The 17894-nt window shown below is 39.7% G+C and overlaps 1 protein-coding gene across 1 annotated transcript in view; it reads right to left on the minus strand.

Annotated features, from left to right (window-relative positions):
* Window positions 1–879: 879 nt before the first annotated feature.
* Window positions 880–17894, minus strand: part of LOC126419329 (uncharacterized) — a 93819-nt gene continuing 76804 nt past the window's right edge. Inside the window, exons 5-6 of the mRNA XM_050086514.1 lie at window positions 3813–3869; window positions 880–2591 (exon numbers count right to left, since the gene is read on the minus strand). Coding sequence (XP_049942471.1) covers window positions 2448–2591; window positions 3813–3869 — 201 coding nt within the window. The 3' untranslated portion in view covers window positions 880–2447. The remainder of the gene's footprint in view (window positions 2592–3812; window positions 3870–17894) is intronic.

Consider the following 17894-nt stretch of genomic DNA (forward strand, 5'->3'; position numbering starts at 1 on the left):
CCATGTATACAGCCTTCTTTCATGATTCTTAAACCAAATGTTAGCTATGATTAAATTAAGCTCCGTGCAAAATTCTACCAGGTGGCTTTGTCTCATTCCTTACCCTCTGTCCATATTCACCTATGACTTTTCCTTCTCTGCCTTTACCTACAATCTAATTCAAGTCCCCCATGACTACTAAATTTTCGTCTCCCGTAACTATCTGAATAATTTCTTTCATTGCACCATATACTTCTCCAATTTCTTCATCATCTGCAGAACTAGTTGGCATATAAACTTTTATTACTGTGGAAAGTGTGGGCTTTGTGTCTGTCTTGGCTGCAATAATGTGTTCATTATGCCGTTCATAGTACCTTATCCCTGTTTCTATTTTTTAAATTCCTTATTAATCCTACTCCTGAATTACCCATATTTGATTTTGTGTTCACCTGAGCAGAACTCTTGTTCCTCCTGCCACCAAACTTCACTAATTCCTCCTTTATTTTTAACCTATCCACTTCCCTTTTTAAATTTCTACTCTACCTGCCCAATTAAGGAATCTGACATTCCATGCTCCAATCCATAGAATGCAGTTTTGTTTCTCCTGATAGCAGTGCCCTTATGAGTAGTGGTCTCTGCCTGGAGATCTGAGTGGGGGACTATTTTACCTCTGGAATATTTTACCCAAGACAACCCATCATCATTTGGCCATACAGTAAAGCTGCATGTCCTCAAGAAAAATTACGGCTGTAGTTTCCCCTTGATTTCAGCCAATCACAGTACTAGTACAGCAAGGTCATTTTGGTTGATGTTACAAGGCCAGATCAGTCAATCATCCAGGCTGCTGCCCCTCTTTTGGAACCACACGTTTGTCTTACTGTAGTATTTGATATTCATCTCTGACTTTTTAATTACACTTTATTCCTACTTTCTAGTTTTCCATCTGTCTTTTTAAATATATTTTAATGTTTAAAAAGTAAACTAAAAATCAAGTATGTAATACTCTATTTACAATTCCAATAAAAAATCAAACATTATTTAATTTTAAAAACTATTCAGTTTGAAATATTTCCCACAATTGTTTAGGACATAACACACAATACCCATACCACACAGTGCCATGGGTAACTATGAGTTACAGCTTGTAAACTGTTCAAAGCCACTGAAAATTATGGAAGGCACATATGCACAGGTGCAGATGTGTCTAAAGGTTCACGTAACTGCATTTAGTCCTGTAGTAAAGATACTGAAACTGAAAAAATTGGGAAAATTTACTCCATTAAAGGTACTCAAAGAATAAATTAAAAAGAAGAGAGATTCTGTTATGTCTACAGAACACCTACATTAACTATGAATTACTGAAGTGCATGTGGATTATTACAAACCATCAGCAGTACACAAAATGTTATGAAGAACTGGAATAAATTGCTCTCTCTAACAATTTTTCGACATTAATTTTACAGTAATATTCTTCTTGTATGGTTGTCTGTGGTTCAGTGAGAGAAAGGTCTAAAAGTTTCACAGTTAAATACTCAGTTCCTGGATTTTTTTTCAGTTACTGCTTCGTTCTTTTACCTCTGTTAATGTGACAAATGCACAGTTGCACTCTGGTTTGAAATTTACATTAAATTGTATATCTGCCAACAACTGACAGATTAAGTCAATTCAAAGGCTGGAGGAAGGTTACCACTAATACAACCATACTTAGTGAAGCACTTTAGTGGTCATATAAGCCTTCAGATAGAGGAAAGCATTTTTAACAGCACAACAGGTACAAAAATAAATGCAACTTAACTATGTAAGTACAGGGTGAACTATACCATATAGGAACACAAAGCAATGTTTTTACATGAAAGTTGTTGGACTTTCATACCGCCAACTAAAGAAATTACATAAATGGTAATATATTAAGTTACAGATGAGTTATGTTTCATCATCTTGCATTTGATCACACTCAGTAATATAACTTACTAATATGAACAACTGCAAAAGTTAATACTATACAGGTGACATGACCAGTGCATTTCGCATTGTAATTCTTACAGAACTGTTGGCCTTTGTGGTAGGCTTGCACAAAGTAATACTAACATTCCCAATTTCACAAAAATCAAAGATGAAATCAACTATTGTTTGAACCACTGTGATTTGGCCTCTATTAAAACACAAGATATCTCGTGTCCATAGGGCATTCATTAATACATTGACATTATACTCTTATTACATCCTGAAAGAAAACGGAAGCAGCTACAATCCAAGTACAGATGCACAGTAATCAGCTTGTCTTTTCAAAAAAGTGATCACTAATTATGTTTATGAGGAAACCTCACTTCTTTTCTGAGAGGGACACAGTAAACTGTCTTTCACACAACACGGATGTGATGTGTAAGACCTATTTTGGAAACAGCAGGTCGAAATTTTCTTATACCTGTAAACCTTATCAGTGTTTGTCACTTGCAAGTGAATTACTGTCAATAAGACAATCTCACTTTCATTGGATCATATGGATGTCGAGTAATCATTCCAATTTGAAAAAATCTTGAAATTCTGCCATGGTCTTCCTCTGATAATTCAATATATTCGCTTGGGTTATCAATGTACAACTGCATCAAGTTCTGGAAATAATTGAAGAGCACAGCATTAGCAACAGATTACACAAAGTTGTTTTCAACCAAAAATACAACAAAAATCTTGTTAATGTTGCAGTTCTTCTAAATGACAAGCCAAAACATTATGACTACTGCCTACCACAAGACTGACTGCTATCTGATGGCCATGCAGGGCCACAATGCAGTAAGGAAAGTATATAAACAAAGCTGAGATGAACAGGGAATCATTTTAAAGACTATACAGGCTGCAAGTGGGGAGCTCCACTGACTTAAGTGACTTTCACAGAGATAAGATTGCTATGCCCCTGCACCTAGGAATAAGCTTTTCAGAAATGGCAAAGTCACTTGGCTGTTCACATAGTACTACAGTCAGCATCTATGGAAACCACAAGTAGGTGACGAAGTGTTGGGCATCCATGCCTCATCACAGAATGTGGTGGTTGGAGGCTGGCTTGCTCTGCAAAGCAGTGATTTGGTCATCTATGGCAGATCTGATGACACAGTACAGTGTCAGTGAAGGCACAAGTGTCCTGAAACACATCATTCAGCACACTTTCTTCAACATGGGTCTCCAAAGCAGATGGCCCCTACACTTTCCCATGCTCACCCAGTGACGTTAATTACGACAGCAGTGGGATATTAGAAAAGCTGCTCAAAATGTGCACTGTGCCATGGATGTTGGTCAGTGGAGGTAGTATTATGCTATGGCTATCATTCCCCCCTAGACTTCCATGGGACCTGTGGGAATAATCTAAAACACCCTTTACGGACTATGTTAATGTTACTGTGGAACACCTCCATCTGTTCAAACTTAATGTCTTCTCTAATGGTGAGGACGTATCTTCCAACAGGACAACTGTCCATATCACAAGACCGAAATCATGCTACAGTCGCTTTGATGAGGTTTGTAATGAACTTACACTGAAGTCTTCGTCACCAAATTCACCTGATCTGAACCCAATGGAACACATTCGGGACATTACAGGGTACCAACTCCAAGCCCACAAACCAGCACACTGTACTTTAAGGGAACCGTCTGACCAGTGCATAGAGAACTGGTGCCACATACCTGTGGAAATCTTCCAAGGACTTCCTGAATCCATGCCATGCAGAGCTGCTGCTGAGCTGAGGTCCAAAAGTGAACCAACAGGCTATTAAGCAGGTCCTTATAATGTTTTGACTTATCAGTGTAAATTTACTGAAACTGGTAAAGTGGGAGTCACATACCGTTATTATTCGTCGCATGTCCTGATCCCCAGGATAGTTTATGTCAACCACGTACTTCTGAAACAGATTGCACACATACATTGTAATTTATGACTTATAGGGCATGTGTGATACTCGTATGGAATGTAAACATTCACTTACAAGGAAAAATATGGATATTTACCAATCATTTCTACTGTTATTTATGTCCAGTTTTGCAACACCTTTTTATGGGTGTGCTACCTGCACTTATCACAGTGCCTCTTATCTCTCTCACACACACACACACACACACACACTCACACTCACACTCCACACAAATATGTTGACAACACACACAACGTGAATAAAAACAAACGAATAGGCAGAAACGCTGTGGCAGTGACGAATGAAAAACAGTTAAGAAAGTCAACTGTAAATAGTGCAGTGCAGGAAATAATGCAAAATGCCAAAAACTGCCAAGGGCAGATGTGAAAGAAAGCCTGTTGACACCAACCACTGCTAGCAAGAAGGGATGGAGCAGATTATGTAAACAAACACCGTAAGTTGCTTGCAGACCAACTTTATAAAAGAAAACATCGATTATAACCTAAAACAAGCAGAAAATGTACAAATGTGTATATCCAATTTATAGAATACCACAGAAGATGCTTTGTAAAAGTGGAACGTGTCTGGTGTAAATCTTTTTAATTGGACTGCAGTCAGCTCAAGACAGATAACCTATAATACAGGTGTTAACTGCTGCTGTGGAAGATGGCCACACAAGCAAATGTATTATGATGAGTGATGTGTCGACAGAAGTGCCGACACAGTGTGATTTGAGGGGACCGCAATGCACGCTATAAACACACGAAGGATGGCGTGAGGTCTGAAACAGGATACGTAATGAATGCTATAAAGAAAAGTACGTAGCTTTTGGAATACTTAACTTTAATCCATCCTTCTTGTATACATCGTTCTTGATGAGACATGCTTTATACGATAAGTATCAATTGCTATGTAAGGCTAATGGCGCCTTGCTAGGTCGTAGCCATGGACTTAGCTGAAGGCTATTCTAACTATCTGCTCGGCAAAGGAGCGAGGCTTCGTCAGTGTAGTCGCTAGCAAAGTCGTCCGTACAACTGGGGCGAGTGCTAGTCCGTCTCTCGAGACCTGCCGTGTGGTGGCGCTCGGTCTGCGATCACTAACAGTGGCGACAAGCGGGTCCGACATGTACTAATGGACCGCGGCCGATTTAAAGCTACCACCTAGCAAGTGTGGTGTCTGGCGGTGACACCACAATGAGAATAAGCTTGTAATCAATAAAGAATGCTAATGTATGGTGTTGGTGATGTTGTCAGTAGCAGCCAACAATCACATCTGCTGCTCATCAACCTACAGCAACGCAGTGCGGCCAGCACAGCAATCCAGTTTCCTGCATCGTTGCAAGGCATTGAGACACACAAGCATTGTTTGGAGAGCTATATTAAAGCCAATTTGAATGTCTTGTCTTTTCTTTTCTTTTCTTTTGGTTGTCATGACTGTGTATTGTGGAGTAATTTAAGTGTATATGCTCAGAAGAATATTTGGTTAATAAAATTACCCACTCTATGTAATTGTTAGTAATTGGAGAAGTTAATAACTGTCATTGCAGAGTTTGCCAGTGAGAACCGCCGACATCATATAGCTTTGGAAAGCTATTGATGTCTTAGCTGTTATATTAGACACTTCTAACAGAAATATAAAGGCTCAAGGCGATGAGCTAAATGCAAAAATAGATGCAAAAGGTGTTTGATTTGAAAAAGTACTACATGAGGTAAATGCTCAGATGATCTCTGAGTTAAACAGTAAGATAGATAAAATTAATACTAACGTAAAATTAGAAAGCAAGGCATCTACAAGCAGTTAATCAGCAATTGTATGAACATATAAGATCCATAAAAGGAGTAGTTAAAAGTAAATAATATGATATGCGAACTACAATCCACTAATATGACTTTAAGAGTATAGTTAGTTTCTGAGATTATTAAACAACATGACTTAATCAGAAACAAAGTTAACAAGGAGTCCAGAGACTTGAATAAGCATCTACAAGAGAATAAATATTTTACTGAACAAGAAATTACAGATGTACATAGGTAATTGTTAGACACTATAGAAAGGCTAAATGTTTTAGAACAAAATAAGGATTCGAAAGGAACTGCAATCTCGGACTCCACCCTTGAAACTTTTAAAGAGCATGTTACTGAATTAACTGAACAAAAAGTACAGGAAAAGACTGAATTATCTGTCAATACACCTCATTCAACAGCTGAGACAGATAGCGCAGAAGATGATTTACAAAGCTGTTGGATGAGCTAATCAAAACAAAGGGGGTGGAAAAAATAAGACTTAGGGATAATAGTTGGTTCCCTGTAGCATTAACAAAGGAAACTCTTCTTTAAAGTGGAACGAACTTCTCCAAACAATTTTCCAAATTTAAACCTGAGGGAGATGTTAACCCTACTTATTTTTTAAGGGTGTTTTCTATATTCCTGCCTGCGCACTGGGATGATTTCAAGAAAACTGATGGACGTAGCTGAATGGGTTACAGCTCATTCAGACGAATTGTCTTCTTGGAATGATTTTGAAGACTTTAAAAAGAATCACTGCCCATCAAGTATGCATGAGAAGTTAGCACTTGCATTATTCAATCCTAGGTGTAACATGTGTAATGAATGTCACTACACAAGATCTAAGTACTTGGACAATTCCCCTGACGAAAATCATTTGGTGACAGTGTTGGTCCATGGGCTACCCTACCATGTAACAAAAGAAATATGTTATCGTGGGTGGTTATGTGTAAAAGAACTCTGGACTTCCATAAAAGTGTAAGACACACTAAATAAAGAAAAAGGAGATTATAATCATGAGGAAAACTCTTAATCTGAGAATAACAATGCAAGTATCCTTCTCGTTTCCAATGTAAGACTGAATCAAAATACTGTAAAATATGAAGACAAAATAATAAAAATAGAATGATTAATCATGGAAGGGATAAAAATGTTGTGTACAATTCTAATTAGGAAAAGGGGGGTTATATAGAGCTGGGGAGTATCAATTTGTGTATCGAAGCCCAGGAAACTCTGCACGTTCTGGAGCAGGGGGCCAGGCTTCACGACTTCATAACAGAATAATATGTCCATAGGTAGAAAAAGTGGTAGCCCTCACACATTCGATGTCTGCACGTGAGTGGCTACTGGAAGTAATACAGAACAAATAAAACATAGTATTTGGTAGGTGTGCTCAACACTCCCTGCGAGCAGAGTTTATGCCATAGGTACAACAGAAAGTAAAGAGACGCCTCTAAAACAAATAGATGAGATTATCAATAACAATTCATACTCTCACCTTTTATCAGATTTTATTAATTATACTGTATCTTAACTTAGATGAACTTCTAGGTGTAGACTGTATAACGTTTCCTGGTAAAACATGCTTTATAACTATGCAATTACTAGAATAGAAACAATTATGTCATATTTTGTATTTGTAAAGGATTAAGTACTGGATTTGTGAAATAATATCTGTGTCGGCGAGTTCTGAAACTGATACAGAAAAGAATTAGCAAAGAAAAACTGAGAGATTTCATGACAATCAGCCACTGTATAAATAGTAGTGTAAGAATAATAAAGTCGTCGTCGTCTTCTTGGAGTCACGTAGAGAGGAGGAACCTGTGATGCTATGTTTAACGCATTGGTAGCTTTCATTTGTCTAGGTTATAAGCAGGATGCCATTAGTCACAGATTATAAAGAAAGGTGTGTGAACTTTATTATTCTAGTTTTAAATATAGTTATTGAATGAGACCTCACATGTTATTATTAGAAAGCTTGCCTGGTATTGTACCCATTTATTTAAGACATTTTCAGCTTTTTAAGTAGTGTTCGTGGTGCAGAGCTTCGACATGGCGGAACGAGCCGCTGCCGCGGCAGATTCAAATCTGATAAGGGCAATCATACTGCAATAAACAGTGAATTTAAAATTATTTCTTACAGCAGGTTGAGACTGGAGTACAAAGCAGCAGATTTTACATTGTGTTTCACAGGCAGACGCGGGCTGCTAATGTTGTAAACTTTAACAGTGTCAAAGTTAAAATACTTTCATGTTTCAAAAGGAAACTTGCTAAGCAAAAATTATGGACTGGTAAAAGTTATATAAAAATCATTTTCTGGTTAATAATGATAGTCTCATGCTCTAGTGTTGGCCATGGCACTGATTAATAATTAATGCTGACGGAAAATCCACTGCAAGGTTAGAGGTTCTTTAAGCATTGCGTACGGTAACTTCATTATTTTTATAACAGAAATAATTTCAGAACATTTTTATGATAGTTCTATTGAGTTACGGTAACAAAACTATTCATTTAATAAGAAGCCAATTCCAGTACAATAATAATTAACCTCACGTGTTCGCAACATACAACTAACCAAAGTAAATCAGTGTACAGAAAAAATAGTGGAGCGCGAAACTGTCGTCCAAAAGCGTGGGGGCAAGAACGTGCAGTGGCCACGAGACATAATAACTATTTAATGTATTTTCTTTGATTTCATATTGTTGTATGGGTATATTTAGTGATAAATGTATGTGTGTGTTGTATAATTTATGCCATGTATTAATGAGTGTAAATAACTTTTTCACGAGAAGATCCTGGCACTACTAAGAAACTGTAACAACTATATAAGCTGGGGGCAGTGGAACCCCAAGTCAAATCAGTTCAAGGTAAGACTATGGTGTAGTTGTCCTGTTTGTAGAAGCTCAACTCCAGTGAAGTGACCTCATATTGCTAGTGTGCACATGATTTGTTAATAGTGTATATAACAGGACAAGGTTGAACGTAGTTAATCATTTTCATTGTGTAGCATATTGTAGATAAACTATCATATTTTGTGTGCAAATTTCAATTTTCAAAACTCTAGGCACAGTATATTAGTTACTGGTTTCTGAATATGGTGAAATTGCATAGCCAAAGCACTATCAATATGGATTCTGAATAACAACAATTAGTTAGTGATGTCGATGTAGGAGCAGGAGCTTTAAGTAGCACCAGCAGCCTCTTTGAGGATATACAGTGTGAAAAACGGGGGCGGCGGCACAAGAAGTAGTGCCACCGTCTACCAATGCTCAAATAGAGGTAGCTGAAGACAGTGTACCACCACCAAAAGGGCATGAACCAAAGAGTGGTAATCTGTCTGGTGGGTATTCACTGCAAGCAATATTAGAGTGCATGCTTGACTACCAGGCAAAATTTGCAAGACAACAAAAGGAAAGAGACGAGGAAATTAAAAACTTCCTTGTCCGACAAGCTGAACGTGAACGTCAGTGAATGGAACGTGACCAGCAACTTATGCAGTCACTAGAAATTATGCAGAGAGAGATTGCCTATATAAAGCAAAATTACGAATCACTACCTATGGCCGCGCAGGAGCTAAGTGTACAGGTCAACAACCTGTAAGTGGTGAATACCAATGTAGTAGATGAAATAGGTGTTCTAACAAACCGACTAGAAAAGCTCGAAATAGATGCTACACAACTGGTAGAACGGAGGTTAAATGAAGATGCTACCAAGATCAAAACTGAATTCAACTCCTAGTTAGAGTCAAAAGATAGTGAGATAGACAAAAAAGATCGATTCCAGGGTTCAAACAGCTATGGTAGAGAGAGACTCTGAATCACTCAATGCCGCAATAAGTAGTCAAGTACAAAATGAAATACAAACTATCAGACAGATACTCAATGACGATATTCCGCAGTGGCAAGTAAGTGGCAAGTAAGTATCAAGAAGCAAATATCCGATTTAGAGAAAGGATTAGCACTGAGTGGCAGGCTGCTGAACATGAAGCGATGTCACCAACACCCAATGTTTTTGGCAATTCACAGGCTTTTCCGTGACACAACAATAGTGAATCTTTAGGCAATAATGCGAAGAGCTGTAGTATCAGATCAGAGCACACATCCTACATGCAAGGAGCAAACAAGTACAATCCAAAAATATTGGTTGAAGAGAGCTTAATTAAAAATAGGCAGTTTCAAACTTTTACTACCGAGTGAAAATCAGTACACCCCGTAGTATCTATAAAAAGCTTCAGAAATATCCTATCTAGTGTGTGGAACGAGGCACAAAAGATCCAATGCGTAACGTCGTACATTCAGGGCGATGCAGTGCTGTGGGCTACGGAAGTAGGCGACAGTTGCATTACGTATGATCAGTTTGAGAAGGCATTCTTGTCTAAGTACTGGTCACCGTGCGTACAAGAATGACTAAGAAAGGAAGTGTATAATCTGGAACCGTACTCTGCCCGTCTTGGGAACCTGAGGCAGTATTTAGAAAAATATATAAATAAGACATGTTCCTGTTGAACCAATCTCACCCAGAAATGTAATAAGGCTATTAAAATCTCACCTGCCAACCCATATCAAAGAAAAACTGATACACCTACCTGGGAACAATATGGAACACTTCCTATCGGTTCTCGATTCCATAAACTTGATACAGGAAGACGCTAAGGCAGCATTTTATCATGCCCGTAATAATGGGTCAGGATATAAGAATGATAGAAACAATAGTACGCCAAACCACAACCATGGTAATGGCAGGGGCAATAACAAACGACAAAAGTACGTACATAACGGCAATAACGGTAGGAGTCAGAATGACTATGGTCAGCCATCTAACAATAAAAAGCGTAGGTTCAATGACAGGTATGACTCCGGACTGGTAGGGACCAATCGATGGAAAAATCCGAGAGGTCAATGGCATAACAATTACAACAATGGAAATCGCAACTGGAATCAAAATCGCAGACCGAGCCCGGAGAGGCAAGGCAGTGACCATTATGACTACACCAGGCCGCCACCGCAGAAGGCGCCAATCGCACAGCCTTGGTGACCGATGAACCAGAATGTGCATACAATTGAGGTCACTGACACGAACCGTCCAAGCACCTCACAGGCAAGCCATCCAACAAACTAGACGCGGCCACGATACGCTCTCTGTCACTGGCCGACGGATGGAGTAGGAGCAACATGAACAATAACAACTTACCTGAAATTCATATGCGGCGATATAATGATGGGATCCGTATGGAGAAAGAATTCCTTACCGAACCACACATGTGCTCTAAAGTAAATAATGAAAATGTGCAGGCTATAAGAGGGACTAAGATCAGTGATATTAAGGTGAACGCGATTATCGACACAGGTGCTTCAGTAAGTGTTATGAGTATTGAGTTGTTTAAAGTGCTCGGCGACTTCCACTGTTAATAACTGTAAGATTTCTGGAGTCATTAGTGCACAGAGTGGGTGGAGATAAGGAAGGAGGGCGAAGCCATAGTGTGCTCGTTTTTCATTGTGAAAGGATTAAAAGTGGCCTGCATTCTGGGTGTGGATTTTCTACGAGAAAGGGATGCAATAATAGACCTTTCTTCGGGCAAACTGAGTATACTAAATGAAGGTAGAAGAGTTGTATTACTTATGTTGAAATCAAAGGAAGTACTTGTGCTGTATTGCAGTAGAATTAATATTAAACATAGGAATCCTTGGGTACTACATTTAGATGATTATTTACCATCTCTATTATCCTAATGTTGAAAATGAAGATTTCGATACAAATGTAGAAGCATTCCGGACTAAAGTACAGCAATCCGAGAGACTGAGCAATGTACATAAACAGGAATTAATGCAGCTGCTATCGGATTATGCGAGGGAATTTTCCGATCGCCCAGGGATAATAAAGGGGTACCACTATCACATTGAGGTGATGCACCATGAAACGTATTGCCGTACATCATACTCCATCCCTTGGTCAAGGAGGGAAGTAGTGGCTACATCTACATCTACATCTACATTTATACTCCGCAAGCCACCCAACGGTGTGTGGCGGAGGGCACTTTACGTGCCACTGTCATTACCTCCCTTTCCTGTTCCAGTCGCGTATGGTTCGCGGGAAGAACGACTGTCTGAAAGCCTCCGTGCGCGCTCTAATCTCTCTAATTTTACATTCGTGAACTCCTCGGGAGGTATAAGTAGGGGGAAGCAATATATTCGATACCTCATCCAGCAACGCACCCTCTCGAAACCTGGCGAGCAAGCTACACCGTGATGCAGAGCGCCTCTCTTGCAGAGTCTGCCACTTGAGTTTATTAAACATCTCCGTAATGCTATCACGGTTACCAAATAACCCTGTGACGAAACGCGCCGCTCTTCTTTGGATCTTCTCTATCTCCTCCGTCAGACTGATCTGGTACGGATCCCACACTGATGAGCAATACTCAAGTATAGGTCGAACGAGTGTTTTGTAAGCCACCTCCTTTGTTGATGGACTACATTTTCTAAGCACTCTCCCAATGAATCTCAACCTGGTACCCGCCTTACCAACAATTAATTTTATATGATCATTCCACTTCAAATCTTTCCGCACGCATACTCCCAGATATTTTACAGAAGTAACTGCTACCAGTGTTTGTTCCGCTATCATATAATCATACAATAAAGGATCCTTCTTTCTATGTATTCGCAATACATTACATTTGTCTATGTTAAGGGTCAGTTGCCATTCCCTGCACCAAGTGCCTATCCGCTGCAGATCTTCCTGCATTTCACTACAATTTTCTAATGCTGCAACTTCTCCGTATACTACAGCATCATCTGCGAAAAGCCGCATGGAACTTCCGACACTATCTACTAGGTCATTTATATATATTGTGAAAAGCAATGGTCCCATAACACTCCCCTGTGGCACGCCAGAGGTTACTTTAACGTCTGTAGACATCTCTCCATTGATAACAACATGCTGTGTTCTGTTTGCTAAAAACTCTTCAATCCAGCCACACAGCTGGTCTGATATTCCGTAGGCTCTTACTTTGTTTATCAGGCGACAGTGCGGAACTGTGTCGAACGCCTTCCGGAAGTCAAGAAAAATAGCATCTACCTGGGAGCCTGTATCTAATATTTTCTGGGTCTCATGAAGAAATAAAGCGAGTTGGGTCTCACACGATCGCTGTTTCCGGAATCCATGTTGATTCCTACATAGTAGATTCTGGGTTTCCAAAAACGACATGATACTCGAGCAAAAAACATGTTCTAAAATTCTACAACAGATCGACGTCAGAGATATAGGTCTATAGTTTTGCGCATCTGCTCGATGACCCTTTTTGAAGACTGGGACTATCTGTGCTCTTTTCCAATCATTTGGAACCCTCCGTTCCTCTAGAGACTTGCGGTACACGGCTGTTAGAAGGGGGGCAAGTTCTTTCGCGTACTCTGTGTAGAATCGAATTGGTATCCCATCAGGTCCAGTGGACTTTCCTCTATTGAGTAAAGAAATTAGGAAAATGTTTGAGTGAAAATGAAAGGATTGTATCCAAGAAAAGACGCAAAATTGTTTATACAATGACTTGTCAATAGTAGATGTAGTATCATGTCAATTTTGGGTTAGAATGTAAGTGTGTTTAATTTTAAGAATGAATTTATATGTTTTTTATTTATTTTGAGGACAGCAAAACATTTAATAATTAATAACTGCATGAAGATAAAATCAATAAAATGTGCAATAATGTGTCATTTGAGTATTTACTTACAGACAATTATTGTAGGTAAACCACAATCAGCTCTTCAAGCTATGAACAATGTTTCATTTGCAAAGAACTAAATAATTTACTGAATCTATTTATTTATTATTGTGGACATGTGTAGCTAGTACGGAAATTTCATGAAGTAATACAGTAAATATAGTTGTGTTAGTATTAAGAACCCTGAGAGAGTCTCTATGAATCGAGTGACTATGTAGCACACAACAATGACGTATAGCCATGTGGTTACCCGTAGTGATCTGAACACAACACTGGAGCCGATTTAATTAAAGACAAACCCCATTTCAAGCAACATACACTCTGTATGTGATAAAGCTTCAATTGGAGCCCATGTAATTGGTACACGTACCATTGACTAGCCGGGTTAGCAACCGAACTCTCTCCACACTGAAGCTACACTGTAGTCCCACAGGAAAGATTACGCATGAGAAATTATGATAACAGCTGAAGTTTATTGAGCAACACGCCCAAGTCCAGCCGTCATGCACATAGTAAAATCTGTTTACTAAAAGGGTGATAACCGGGCAAGCTACACCAAAAGGAGAAAAGTAAACCATCTATCAAAAGTCACACACCTTTTTGTATTTGCAGTCATGTTTCAGCTGTAACAGTACTAAACTGGTATAATGAATATTGTAATCCAGTGGACACAATGTATGAATAAGAATGATTATGCAATAACAATTGATATGTATTTAAAAAGGGTAAACTGTGGGCATAAACATTTAGGAAAGATGGAATATTGTGTAGCTGGGACAGGAAATGACTGTTGAGACTACATCAACATACGTCAGGATCACCCAAGTGTTGAGTGAACAACTGTTTTCGTGCAGTGCTCATCGGATAATAAAGTTACTGTATAGAAAAAAGGGAGAAAAAGTGATCTGTTCAGAGACGATCTAATCAATCATTGCTTGACAGAATCCCTTGCAGTGTGTGTGATTCAAAACATCTTCGCATGTTGAGGGACGCTTCGGAAGCGCATCGACCGTGGGGATAAATGAACTGTGATGAAGTGTGATGAACTCCACAGTAGTGTCACGGGGCAATATAGTTGTGAAGCCATGGAAAACCTTTAATCACACCAAACCATACTGTGCAGTCCGGCTAAACGAAGGCTTACTGAACAATAAACACCATAAACCAAGTGCATTCCTTCCACAGCTAACAACCTGTACTAATAAAGGCAGTACATTGTTGCGGAATATTTGTTTCATGTATTTGATGGAGTTCCATGCAGAGAGCCACGCTGGGATGCTGTGCCGCCAGTCTGCTGTTCGTGGGAAACATCAGCAAAACGATGCTATAGCTGTCAGCTTCTGTGCGGGGTGCAGCCGCGCAGGCGCCACACCCCACCGTGCCGCTGCTGTTATGATGCACAGGACATCGACCCCAGTGGGCGTTCACACACTGCAATCCAGCCGATGCCACGCAACAATTACTTCATGATGACTGTTGAATCCGCCATTGTAGACATTCAGCTGGGCATTTTTAACTACGTTTCCAATGAACTAACATAAAAACAATTTTCTAAACACGTAAATACGTGTAAGACATTTTCTTACGGTTATGCATAAATTCAGAACATTTATAGTGTATGTTATATATCTCTATCACATTAGTGAAACAAATTGAAATGAATGTTGCATTATGATAGAACATTCACAGTGAACAATCTTAAAGTCAGCCATTTTGTGACTATAAAACTATTTAATGAGTGACTTTAGGTTGCACAAAACACAAACTCAAATGTTATCACTGATATAGTAAAGTGTATAAGGTGCATTTTGACAAAAGGACCAAATTTTCAACATTTCTTAACAAATAATTTTTTTGTGTGTGACATTTATGAACATCTGACATATATCAGACTTATTTGTATGAAACAATCAGACTGCTTTTAATTACGAACCAGGCGGGACGACCATGGCTCCGATGCAGTTTTCCCAGGTTTCCTGTCCGCACAGAGCCCAAATGGGGGAGCTGAAAAGCTATAATGACCCTGGGAGTAGATTGAGAACACCTCGCGAAGTGTTACAGAACACAAACAGTGTAAATCAAACTATTGTACAAATGAGTGGACAAAGTGAATGATAAATGTTCCCAAAATAAAGTGGCAAGCAATGATGTTATGAAAGTTGGTGGTAGCATACTGCCGAACATTTCTAAACGTTAGTCAAATGCTGCCAGGGGTATAACAACATTTCCTGTAAAACACACTTTATAACTATACAATTACAATTTTTTATACATGCAGGGTGGTCCATTGATTGTGACCGGGCTAAATATCTCACGAAATAAGTGTCAAACAAAAAAACTACAAAGATCGAAACTCGTCTAGCTTGAAGGGGGATACCAGATGGTGCTATGGTTGGGCCGCTAGATGGCGCTGCCATAGGTCAAACGGATATCAACTGTGTTTTTTAAAAATAGGAACCCCCATTTTTTATTACATATTTGCGTAGTACGTAAAGAGATATGAATGTTTTAGTTGGACCACTTTTTTCGCTTTGTAATAGGTGGTGCTGTAATAGCCGCAAACATATGGCTCACAATTTTAGACGAACAGTTGGTAACAGGTAGGTTTTTTAAATTAAAATACAGAACGTAGGTACGTTTGAACATTTTATTTTGGTTGTTCCAATGTGATACATGTACCTTTGTGAACTTGTCATTTCTGAGAACACATGCTGTTACAGCGTGATTACCTGTGATACCACATTAATGCAATAAATGCTCGAAATGATGTCTGTCAACCTCAATGCATTTGGCAATACTTGTAACAACATTCCTCTCAACAGCAAGCAGTTCGCCTTCCGTAATGTTCGCACATGCATTGACAAAGCGCTGACGCATATTGTCAGGCGTTCAAAATGAGATTTTCACTCTGCAGCGGAGTGTGCGCTGCTATGGAACTTCCTGGCAGATTAAAACTGTGTGCCGGACTGAGACTCGAACTCTGGTAGAGCAGAGCACTTGCCCACGAAAGGCAAAGTCCCGAGTTTGAGTCTCGGTTCGGCACACGGTTTTAATCTGCCAGGAAGTTTCATATCAGCACACACTCTGCTGCAGAGTGAAAAATCTCATTCTGGAAACATCCCTAGGCTGTGGCTAAGCCATGTCTCCGCATTATCCTTGCTTTCAGGAGTGCTAGTCCTGCATGGTTAGCAGGAGAGCTTCTGTAAAGTTTGGAAGGTAGGAGACGAGGTACTGGCGGCAGTAAAGCTGTGAGAATGGGGCGTGTGTAGTGCTTGGGTAGCTCTGTTGGTGGAGCACTTGCCCGCGAAAGGCATAGGTCCCGAGTTCGAGTCTCAGTCTGGCACACAGTTTTAATCTGCCAGGAAGTTTGATTGCCACGGGTTGTCGGTGGATCACGATAGCAAATATCCTTCAACTTTCCCTACAGAAAGAAATCCCGGGACGTCAGATCTGGGTAACGTGTGGGCCATGGTATGGTGCTTCGATGGCCAATCCACCTGTCATGAAATATTCTATTCAATACCGCTTCAACTGCACGCGAACTATGTGCCGGACATCCATCCTGTTGAAAGTACATCGCCATTCTGTCATCCAGTGAAACATCTTGTAGTAACATCAGTAGAACATTACGTAGGAAATCAGCATACACTGCACCATATAGATTGCCATCGATAAAATGGAGGACAATTATCCTTCCTCCCATAATGCCGTACCATACATTAACTCGCCAAGGTTGCTGATGTTCCACTTGTGGCAGCCATCGTGGATTTTCCGTTGCCCAATAGTGCATATTATGCCGGTTTACGTTACCGCTGTTGGTGAATGATGCTTCGTCGCTAAATAGAACGTGTGCAAAAAATCTACCATCGTCCCGTAATTTCTCTTGTGCCCAGCGGCAGAACAGTACACAACATTCAAAGTTGTTGCCATGCAATTCCTGGTGCATAGAAATATGGTACAGGTGCAACTGATGTTAATGTAGCATTCTCAACACCAACGGTTTTGAGATTCCCAATTCTCGTGCAGTTTGTCTGCTACTGATGTGCACCTACTTGGGCATCATCATTTGTTGCCGGTCATGGTTGACGTTTCACATGTGGCTGAACACTTCCTGTTTCCTTAAATAACGGAACTATCCACCGAACGGTCTGGACACACTGTGATGTTGTCCAGGATACCGAGCAGTGTACACAGCACACGCCCGTTGGGCATTTTGACCACAACAGCCATACATCAACACGATATTGACCTTTTCCGCAATTGGTTAACGGTCCATTTTAATATGGGTAATGTATCACGAAGCAAATACCGTCCGCACTGGCGGAAAGTTACGTGATACCACGTACTTATACGTTTGTGACTATTATAGCGCCATGTATCACGAAGGGAAAAAAGTTGTCCAACCAAGACAATCAAATTTCTTTACGTACTACATGAATACATAATAAAAATGGGGGTTCCTATCTAAAAAAACACAGTTGATATCCGTTTGACATATGGCAGCGCCATCTAGCGGGC

Source organism: Schistocerca serialis, chromosome 9 (assembly GCF_023864345.2).
Source record: "Schistocerca serialis cubense isolate TAMUIC-IGC-003099 chromosome 9, iqSchSeri2.2, whole genome shotgun sequence".
NCBI lineage: Eukaryota > Metazoa > Arthropoda > Insecta > Orthoptera > Acrididae > Schistocerca > Schistocerca serialis.